Here is an 11,311-nt window from a genome sequence, read left to right as displayed (position 1 = left end):
AATTGACTAAGGTTAATCACGAAACAAATCGCAAATTTGTAAGGTCGGATGCCGTCTGATGGTCGCCCCAAGGATTAGCATCGGGTGGCGACTACAGCAAAACTGCTAAGAGAACGGACAGCGAAACCATCGCTTGATCGCTGCGGCATCGTCGGCCGAAATCAATCACCTCAGTGGGGTCCCCACGGTCTTGCCGTCAGCAAGGCCACCCTCTGCGTAGCGATGTGGTCTTCATGAAGCGTTGTAGAATGATTACGCGTTCATTTCTGAGAGGGGAGGTCTCTTCATATCTTCATTATCTATAGCAGAGGTAAAGGGTGTTTTCACCAAATACGTGTGTCGTAGTCCTGAATGCATACAATGATATCAAAACTCTACTACATTGAACGAGATCCCGTGACGGCTAACGAGGGGAGGGCACTGTACTGTTATCGGCTACTTGTAGCGTACAAGGCGACATTTACTGCAACGAGAGGGCTCTCCTCGTATGGACGAACGGCACAGCTGGACACGAGGCAGGCAAATTAGTCGCATGTGGCGGTCAAGCACACTCGTGTCCATCTGCAGCCGAATGTACTACAGTCTGTAGACGTCAACTGCATCTGGCGTCCAGGAGCCGGCGTTCAGGGCAACGGATCTCGACGACATGATTTGTCCCCATTGCATTAACGTTTACCACTTTCTTGGTGACTGACAGCCCAACCGACTCCTGGTTGCACCTCGACGACACCCTACTAACAGCTGCCGTCGTCGCGATATTTGAGAACAACCCCGAGAAGACATCCTCCCTCCACCTCATTATTCAATTTCCGCTCTTCGCTGCAAACTACCGACCAGCAACCAAGCATCCAACCGTCAAACTTCGATACTCAACTACTCCATCCTCAACATGGTCAACGTCATCTCCGTCTTCACCGTCGCAGTCGCCGCCGTGGATTTCCGTCGTCTTCGGGCGCTTCCATGCGGCTCCGAGGACGGCCCCATGCTCCACCGGGTCGTGGCCTGCAGCAAGGGAACGGTCTACCTGAAGGAGCCGTACACGGTCAAGAAGGGCCAGACATTCGACGGTGGCATGAAGACGTACGCGCGCTCGAACGTCAAGTGCGGTGGCCAGAAGGAGAGCGGGTGGCAGACGGCCGTGTTCATGGTGGAGCCCGGTGCCACGCTCAAGAACGTGATCATCGGCAAGGACCAAATGGAGGGCGTGCACTGCGAGCAGAACGGCTGCACGATCCAGAACGTGTGGTGGGAGGACGTGTGCGAGGACGCGCTGAGCATCAAGGGCGGCTCGGCCAGCAGCGTGACCAAGGTGATCGGCGGTGGCGCGCGCTCGGCCGACGACAAGGTCATCCAGCACAACGGTCTGGGCACGGTCTCCATCGAGGGCTTCTACGCGCAGGACTTCGGCAAGCTCTACCGCTCGTGCGGCACGTGCGGCGACAAGTCTCGCAAGGTGAGCCTCACGAACGTGCTGGCCGTGAACGGCAAGGTGAGCCTCGTGACGGTGAACAAGAACTGGGGCGACCAGGCCACGCTCCAGAACATCAAGATCAAGGCAAGAAGGTGGACGTGTGCCAGTGGTCGCAGGGCTCCACTTCGGGCGAGCCCAAGAAGCTGGGCGCCGGTCCGTCGGGGTCGCTCTGCCAGTACTCCACCAGCACCATCTCCTACGCATAAGCTAGAAGGTTTGCAATACCCAATGCTCCAGGACTCGTGTTTGGATTGGTAGTCCGCCAGCATTGCTCGCCATTTGTATGTAGTGGAATCGGCGTTAATCGTTTTGTCCATGAGTAAATCAATAGAAATTTAGATGTGCTTCACTTTCTTTTTATTGTTTGTATTTTTATCTACTTCTACGATGCTGATGACTAATAGACAATACCGAGTTCTAATACTGTCATGTCTATTCATATTATGTCACCGCTCTCAGTGAGGGGGTCACGGGATGATCAATTTTCGATCAACGGTAAGACCGGTATCCGCGCAATGCTCCCTTGCTATTGCTTCAACTCACAACAACTAAGACGCTCAGTATTAATTTGAAGCCACGCTGTACGGTGTCAACTTTGCTTCACAAATATAGATGTTTATGTAAATACATGCCGACCTCCGGTATAAACGAAGCGGATTGTATCATAACGCGGGAGAACGCGGTACTAGTGTCTGGGCAGCTTCTGTCAGAAGGAAACCGAAAGCACGGAGCGGGTGTTTGCAAAATATCACTGACCACCCAACACGATGAATCTGCCTTGGAAGCGGTGCTTTTGCGGGTTGCCTACAGCGCCCAACAGTGATGTGCATATATATACGTACACTCTCGTTCAATTCATTGTGCAACCACACACTGTGCTGTCCTATGCGCACTCTTTCGCGTCTTAATTGGTTGTTTTCGTTCGCGCTCACAAATCGACCAAGATTTACCGTAAACAATTCGTGAGACCCGAAACTGTTACTGTAGGGTCACGAAAGAGGCCTTCTCGGATCGAGCGTCGTCGGAGTTTTTGCCATCTTAAGTTGTTTTAATCACTCGATCACCAGCGAGTAATTAGTCTACACAGGTCTTTTAGTCGACTGTGGGGTGCTAGAGCGTCGAAGTTTCGGCGCAACCGGCAGATATCAAGTCTCCGTTGTGTTCGGTACCGACAAGTTGACGGCGACAACGAGATGAAAATTGGCCCCTCTCACGAGCCACGTTGTGACGCAGTCAGAGTCTGAGTGCGTAATCGACCTAAAATCGCCCTCCAAGGCTTCATCCGTCCACACACTCCGTGCGTGGGGGCCAACGATGCCGCAGCGATCAAACGATGGTTTCGCTGTCCGTTCTCTTAGCAATTTTGCTGTAGTCGCCACCCGATGCTAATCCTTGACCGACCTTCCTTCAGACAGCATCCGATCTTGAAAGGTTACTCAAAACCGTCGGCAAAAGGGTATGCACCAAGTAAATGTGTCTTAGTTCTGCATGCATACTTTGGTATTAAAAATAAACTACGGTTGTTGGCTACTTGTAGCGTACAAGGCGACATGTACTGCAACGGGAGGGTTTGGCTGCCACCTCGTATGGACGAACCGCATAAGCTGGACACGAGGCAGGCAATTTAGTCACATGTGGCGTTCGAACACACGGTGTTACACAGTGGTCATGTTCGTGTCCATCTGCAGCCGACTGTAGACGTCAAGTGATCCAACGAACTCTCTACTGCTGTTGTCACCTCTACATCTGGCGTCCAGGAGCCGGCGTTCACGGCAACGGATCTCGACGACATGATTTGTCCCCATTGCATTAACGTTTACCACTTTCTTGGTGACTGACAGCCCAACCGACTCCTGGTTGCACCTCGACGACACCCTACTAACAGCTGCCGTCGTCGCGATATTTGAGAACAAGACACTCTCACTTCACCTCATTATTCAATTTTCGCTCTTCGCTACAAGCTACCGACCAGCAACCAAGTAACCAACCGTCAAACTTCGATACTCAACTACTCCATCCTCAACATGGTCAACGTCATCTCCGTCTTCACCGTCGCAGTCGCCGCCGTGGTTTCCGTCGCCTCGGGCGCTTCCATGCGCTCCGAGGCCGCCCCCCATGCCCACCGGGTCGTGGCCTGCCAGCAAGGGAACGGTCTACCTGAAGGAGCCGTACACGGTCAAGAAGGGCCAGACATTCGACGGTGGCATGAAGACGTACGCGCGCTCGAACGTCAAGTGCGGTGGCCAGAAGGAGAGCGGGTGGCAGACGGCCGTGTTCATGGTGGAGCCCGGTGCCACGCTCAAGAACGTGATCATCGGCAAGGACCAAATGGAGGGCGTGCACTGCGAGCAGAACGGCTGCACGATCCAGAACGTGTGGTGGGAGGACGTGTGCGAGGACGCGCTGAGCATCAAGGGCGGCTCGGCCAGCAGCGTGACCAAGGTGATCGGCGGTGGCGCGCGCTCGGCCGACGACAAGGTCATCCAGCACAACGGCCTGGGCACGGTCTCCATCGAGGGCTTCTACGCGCAGGACTTCGGCAAGCTCTACCGCTCGTGCGGCACGTGCGGCGACAAGTCTCGCAAGGTGAGCCTCACGAACGTGCTGGCCGTGAACGGCAAGGTGAGCCTCGTGACGGTGAACAAGAACTGGGGCGACCAGGCCACGCTCCAGAACATCAAGATCAAGGCAAGAAGGTGGACGTGTGCCAGTGGTCGCAGGGCTCCACTTCGGCCGAGCCCAAGAAGTTGGGCGCCGGTCCGTCGGGGTCGCTCTGCCAGTACTCCACCAGCACCATCTCCTACGCATAAGCTAGCAGGTCTGCAATACCCAATGCTCCAGAACTCGCATCTGGATTGGTAGTCCGCCAGCATTGTAAGCCATTTGTGTGTAGTGGAATCGGAGTTAATCGTTTTGTCCATGAGTAAATCAATAGAAATTTAGATGTGCTTCACTTTCTTTTTAAAGTTTGTCTTTTAATCTACTTCTACGATGCTGATGACTAATAGACAATACCGAGTTCTAATACTGTCATGTCTATTCATATTACGTCACCGCTCTCAGTGAGGGGGTCACGGGGGTCAATTTTCGATCAACGGTAAGACCGGTATCCGCGCAATGCTCCCTTGCTATTGCTTCAACTCACAACAACTAAGACGCTCAGTATTAATTTGAAGCCACGCTGTACGGTGTCAACTTTGCTTCACAAATATTGATGTTTATGTAAATACATGCCGACCTCCGGTATAAACGAAGCGGATTGTATCATAACGCGGGAGAACGCGGTACTAGTGTCTGGGCAGCTTCTGTCAGAAGGAAACCGAAAGCACGGAGCGGGTGTTTGCAAAATATCACTGACCACCCAACACGATGAATCTGCCTTAGAAGCGGTGCTTTTGCGGGTTGCCTACAGCGCCCAACAGTGATGTGCATATATATACGTACACTCTCGTTCAATTAATTGTGCAACCACACACTGTGCTGTCCTGTGCGCACTCTTTCGCGTCTTAATTGGTTGTTTTCGTTCGCGCTCACAAATCGACCAAGATTTACCGTGAACAATTCGTGAGACCCGATACTGTTACTGTAGGGTCACGAAAGAGGCCTTCTCGGATCGAGCGTCGTCGGAGTTTTTGCCATCTTAAGTTGTTTTAATCACTCGATCACCAGCGAGTAATTAGTCTACGTTGGTCTTTTAGTCGACTGTGGGGTGCTAGAGCGTCGAAGTTTCGGCGCAACCGGCGGATATCAAGTCTCCGTTGTGTTCGGTACCGACAAGTTGACGGCGACAACGAGGTGAAAATTGGCCCCTCTCACGAGCCACGTTGTGACGCAGTCAGAGTCCGAGTGCGTAATCGACCTAAAATCGCCCTCCAAGGCTTCATCCGTCCACACACTCCGTGCGTGGGGGCCGACGATGCCGCAGCGATCAAACGATGGTTTCGCTGTCCGTTCTCTTAGCAATTTTGCTGTAGTCGCCACCCGATGCTAATCCTTGACCGACCTTCCTTCAGACAGCATCCGATCTTGAAAGGTTACTCAAAACCGTCGGCAAAAGGGTATGCACCAAGTAAATGTGTCTTAGTTCTGCATGCATACTTTGGTATTAAAAATAAACTACGGTTGTTGGCTACTTGTAGCGTACAAGGCGACATGTACTGCAACGGGAGGGTTTGGCTGCCACCTCGTATGGACGAACCGCATAAGCTGGACACGAGGCAGGCAATTTAGTCACATGTGGCGTTCGAACACACGGTGTTACACAGTGGTCATGTTCTTGTCCATCTGCAGCCGACTGTAGACGTCAAGTGATCCAACGAACTCTCTACTGCTGTTGTCACCTCTACATCTGGCGTCCAGGAGCCGGCGTTCACGGCAACGGATCTCGACGACATGATTTGTCCCCATTGCATTAACGTTTACCACTTTCTTGGTGACTGACAGCCCAACCGACTGCTGGTTGCACCTCGACGACACCCTACTAACAGCTGCCGTCGTCGCGATATTTGAGAACAAGACACTCTCACTTCACCTCATTATTCAATTTTCGCTCTTCGCTACAAGCTACCGACCAGCAACCAAGTAACCAACCGTCAAACTTCGATACTCAACTACTCCATCCTCAACATGGTCAACGTCATCTCCGTCTTCACCGTCGCAGTCGCCGCCGTGGCTTCCGTCGCCTCGGGCGCTTCCATGCGCTCCGAGGCCGCCCCCATGCCCACCGGGTCGTGGCCTGCCAGCAAGGGAACGGTCTACCTGAAGGAGCCGTACACGGTCAAGAAGGGCCAGACATTCGACGGTGGCATGAAGACGTACGCGCGCTCGAACGTCAAGTGCGGCGGCCAGAAGGAGAGCGGGGCAGTCGACCGTGTTCATGGTGGAGCCCGGTGCCACGCTCAAGAACGTGATCATCGGCAAGGACCAAATGGAGGGCGTGCACTGCGAGCAGAACGGCTGCACGATCCAGAACGTGTGGTGGGAGGACGTGTGCGAGGACGCGCTGAGCATCAAGGGCGGCTCGGCCAGCAGCGTGACCAAGGTGATCGGCGGTGGCGCGCGCTCGGCCGACGACAAGGTCATCCAGCACAACGGTCTGGGCACGGTCTCCATCGAGGGCTTCTACGCGCAGGACTTCGGCAAGCTCTACCGCTCGTGCGGCACGTGCGGCGACAAGTCTCGCAAGGTGAGCCTCACGAACGTGCTGGCCGTGAACGGCAAGGTGAGCCTCGTGACGGTGAACAAGAACTGGGGCGACCAGGCCACGCTCCAGAACATCAAGATCAAGGCAAGAAGGTGGACGTGTGCCAGTGGTCGCAGGGCTCCACTTCGGGCGAGCCCAAGAAACTGGGCGCCGGTCCGTCGGGGTCGCTCTGCCAGTACTCCACCATCTCCTACGCATAAGCTAGCGGGTCTGCAATACCCAATGCTCCAGGATTCGCGTCTGGATTGCTGGTCCTCCGGAATTGTTAGCCATTTGTGTGTGGTGGAATCGGCGTAATTGTGTCGTCCATGAGTAAATCACTAGAAATTTAGATGTGTTTCACCTTTTTTTTTTACAGTTTGTTGATCATCAACATGGTGTAAAGTAGGGTGAATCTTTTAGCGAAAGGGTTCAACTATGTAATTTTACGACACGAGCTTTCAAGTTGTGTGCGCTCTCACTGAGGGCGTGTACGAATTCGAAGTCTCTCATAACCTGACCAAGGAAATTGGGTCAATCAAGTTTCGAGCGACAATAAGCGGGTGTGTCGCTGACGGCCATTACAGGTAGTGGCATCCGTCTTTTGCGGCACGCTATTGCAGTCACTCACTACAACTAAGACGCCCACCATTGACCTCGACACCGAAGCCGTGCGCTGAAGACGGCACCACCACCTCCTATTGATACGTGGAAATAACGTATGAACACAAATTTTCTGCTTCACGCATCTGTTCTTGTACTCATGAGCTGCGGTGAATACGAAGCAGATTGTATCATAGCTAGGGAGGGCGCGGAACAAGTGTGTGGACTCCCTCCGATAGAGGGGAACCGAAATCACGCAGCGGGTGTTTGCAAAGTATCGCTGACAATTTATAGTGATCAGTGTGACCACCAACGCAGCAGACCAGCTTTTGTGGGATTGCCTCAAAAGACGCACGTCTGGTGTGCACGTATTAATGCAAATTGCTGTCATTTTATCGATAGAGCTGCGCTCACGCACGTGTGATGTGCTATCCTGTGCGCACTTTTCACGCCTTCGTTGGATGTATTTCGTTCAAGCTCATCGTGAACACTTCGTGCAGACCCGGTGTTGCTACTGTTGTTATAGTCCAGCACTGTGCTCGAGATTCGCCGTTGCCACCTTTATTAAGTTAATATAATTTTGAATCGCTTGGCCACTCACGAGTAATTAGTCTGCTTTAGTATTTTAGTCTGGGTGCGTTTACAAACTCGCAGTCTTGGGCAACTATTAATAATGAAGAGATAAGACTTGCCCCTCTCAGAAATCCGCGTAATAATTCTGCAGCACTTCATAAAACCCACATCGCTACGCATGGCCTTGCCGGGGCCCCCGGCGGCTGATTTCGGCCGACGATGCCGCAGCGATCAAGCGATGGTTTCGCTGTCCGTTCTCTTAGCAATTTTGCTGTAGTCGCCGCGGTGGCGACTACAGCAAAATTGGTGGCGGCCACCCGATGCTAATCCTTGGGACACCGACCATCAGACGGCATCCGATCTTGTAAGGTCGCGATTTGTATCGGGATTAACCTTAGTCAATTAAAAGTACAGTATATCTGCCTTTTTATTCAACATATTCGGAACGAACTTCTATCATTGATATTAGCGTAAGTATTGTTCAGAAACCGTCAATATTTTCGGGGAGCACCGTTTCTCGTTGGCCGCAGCCATGCTAAAGCAAAATGGCGTCATGCGCCTGGGCCGCCTCCTCGTATGGACGAGCCGTACAGCTGGACACGAGGCAGGAAAATTAGTCGCATGTGGCGGTTAAACGCACCGTGTTACACAGTGGTCATCTTCGTGTCCATCTCCAGCCTAGACATCAAGACTTGATTCAAGTGGTCCAGCGAACTCTCTACTGCTGTTCTCACCACTGCATCTGGCATCCAGGATCCGGCGTTCACAGCAACGACGACAGGATTTGTCAGCATCGCAATAACGATTACCGCTTTCTCGGTGACTGACAATCGAACACACTCCTTTTTGTTGCACCTCGACCAACAACTGCCGTCGTCGCGATATTTGAGACCCGAACGCCGGACAGACTTCCTCACCCCACCTCATTATTCAATTTTCGCTCTTCGCTGCAAGCTGCCGACCAGCAACCAAGCATCCAACCGTCAAACTTCGATACTCAACTACTCCATCCTCAACATGGTCAACGTCATCTCCGTCTTCACCGTCGTAGTCGGCGCCGTGGTTTCCGTCGCCTCGACCTTCGCGGTGCGCTCCGAGGCTGCCCCCATGCCCACCGGGTCGTGGCCTGCCAGCAAGGGAACGGTCTACCTGAAGGAGCCGTACACGGTCAAGAAGGGCCAGACATTCGACGGTGGCATGAAGACGTACGCGCGCTCGAACGTCAAGTACGGGGGCCAGAAGGAGAGCGGGTGGCAGACAGCCGTCTTCATGAGTGGAGCCCGGTGCCACGCTCAAGAACGTGATCATCGGCAAGGACCAAATGGAGGGCGTGCACTGCGAGCAGAACGGCTGCACGATCCAGAACGTGTGGTGGGAGGACGTGTGCGAGGACGCGCTGAGCATCAAGGGCGGCTCGGCCAGCAGCGTGACCAAGGTGATCGGCGGTGGCGCGCGCTCGGCCGACGACAAGGTCATCCAGCACAACGGCCTGGGCACGGTCTCCATCGAGGGCTTCTACGCGCAGGACTTCGGCAAGCTCTACCGCTCGTGCGGCACGTGCGGCGACAAGTCTCGCAAGGTGAGCTTCACGAACGTGCTGGCCGTGAACGGCAAGGTGAGCCTCGTGACGGTGAACAAGAACTGGGGCGACCAGGCCACGCTCCAGAACATCAAGATCAAGGGCAAGAAGGTGGACGTGTGCCAGTGGTCGCAGGGCTCCACTTCGAGCGAGCCCAAGAAGCTGGGCGCCGGTCCGTCGGGGTCGCTCTGTCAGTACTCCACCAGCACCATCTCCTACGCATAAGCTGGCAGGTCTGCAATACCCAATGCTCCAGGACTCGCATCTGGATTGCTGGTCCGCCGGCATTGCTCGCCATTTGTATGTAGTGGAATCGGCGTTAATGGTTTTGTCCATGAGTAAATCAATAGAAATTTAGATGTGCTTCACTTTCTTTTTAAAGTTTGTCTTTTAATCTACTTCTACGATGCTGATGACGAATCGACAATACCGAGTTCTAATACTGTCATGTCTATTCATATTACGTCACCGCTCTCAGTGAGGGGGTCACGGGATGATCAATTTTCGATCAACGGTAAGACCGGTATCCGCGCAATGCTCCCTTGCTATTTGCTTCAACTCACAACAACTAAGACGCTCAGTATTAATTTGAAGCCACGCTGTACGGTGTCAACTTTGCTTCACAAATATAGATGTTTATGTAAATACATGCCGACCTCCGGTATAAACGAAGCGGATTGTATCATAACGCGGGAGAACGCGGTACTAGTGTCTGGGCAGCTTCTGTCAGAAGGAGACCGAAAGCACGGAGCGGGTGTTTGCAAAATATCACTGACCACCCAACACGATGAATCTGCCTTAGAAGCGGTGCTTTTGCGGGTTGCCTACAGCGCCCAACAGTGATGTGCATATATATACGTACACTCTCGTTCAATTCATTGTGCAACCACACACTGTGCTGTCCTGTGCGCACTCTTTCGCGTCTTAATTGGTTGTTTTCGTTCGCGCTCACAAATCGACCAAGATTTACCGTAAACAATTCATGAGACCCGATGCTGTTACTGTAGGGTCACGAAAGAGGCCTTCTCGGATCGAGCGTCGTCGAAGTTTTTGCCATCTTAAGTTGTTTTAATCACTCGATCACCAGCGAGTAATTAGTCTACACAGGTCTTTTAGTCGACTGTGGGGTGCTAGAGCGTCGAAGTTTCGGCGCAACCGGCGGATATCAAGTCTCCGTTGTGTTCGGTACCCGACAAGTTGACGGCGACAACGAGGTGAAAATTGGCCTCTCTCACGAGCCACGTTGTGACGCAGTCAGAGTCCGAGTGCGTAATCGACCTAAAATCGCCCTCCAAGGTTTCATCAGTCCACTTACTCCGTGCGTGGGGGGCCGACGATGCCGCAGCGATCAAGCGATGGTTTCGCTGTCCGTTCTCTTAGCAATTTTGCGGTAGTCGCCACGGTGGCGACTACAGCAAAATTGGTGGCGGCCACCCGATGCTAATCCTTGGGACACCGACCATCAGACGGCATCCGATCTTGTAAGGTCGCGATTTGTATCGGGATTAACCTTAGTCAATTAAAAGTACAGTATATCTGCCTTTTTATTCAACATATTCGGAACGAACTTCTATCATTGATATTAGCGTAAGTATTGTTCAGAAACCGTCAATATTTTCGGGGAGCACCGTTTCTCGTTGACCGCAGCCATGCTAAAGCAAAATGGCGTCATGCGCCTGGGCCGCCTCCTCGTATGGACGAGCCGTACAGCTGGACACGAGGCAGGAAAATTAGTCGCATGTGGCGGTTAAACGCACCGTGTTACACAGTGGTCATCTTCGTGTCCATCTCCAGCCTAGACATCAAGACTTGATTCAAGTGGTCCAGCGAACTCTCTACTGCTGTTCTCACCACTGCATCTGGCCTCCAGGATCCGGCGTTCACAGCAACGACGACAGGATTT

At 53.0% G+C, this 11,311-nt stretch overlaps 1 protein-coding gene across 1 annotated transcript; it reads left to right on the top strand.

Moving 5' to 3' along the window:
• Positions 1-6,347: 6,347 nt before the first annotated feature.
• PITG_09255 (polysaccharide lyase, putative) lies at positions 6,348-6,874 on the top strand (the record flags this gene model as incomplete). The annotated part of the gene is made up of 3 exons (XM_002903499.1): positions 6,348-6,634; positions 6,698-6,707; positions 6,767-6,874. 3 exons carry the CDS (start codon positions 6,348-6,350, stop codon positions 6,872-6,874), a joined length of 405 nt encoding a protein of 134 aa, XP_002903545.1.
• Positions 6,875-11,311: the final 4,437 nt, after the last annotated feature.

The sequence above is a fragment of the Phytophthora infestans genome, genomic scaffold (genome assembly GCF_000142945.1).
Source record: "Phytophthora infestans T30-4 supercont1.14 genomic scaffold, whole genome shotgun sequence".
Classification (NCBI taxonomy): domain Eukaryota; phylum Oomycota; class Peronosporomycetes; order Peronosporales; family Peronosporaceae; genus Phytophthora; species Phytophthora infestans.
Note: the sequence above shows the minus strand (reverse complement) of the source record. Positions and strands in the feature narration are given on the sequence as shown.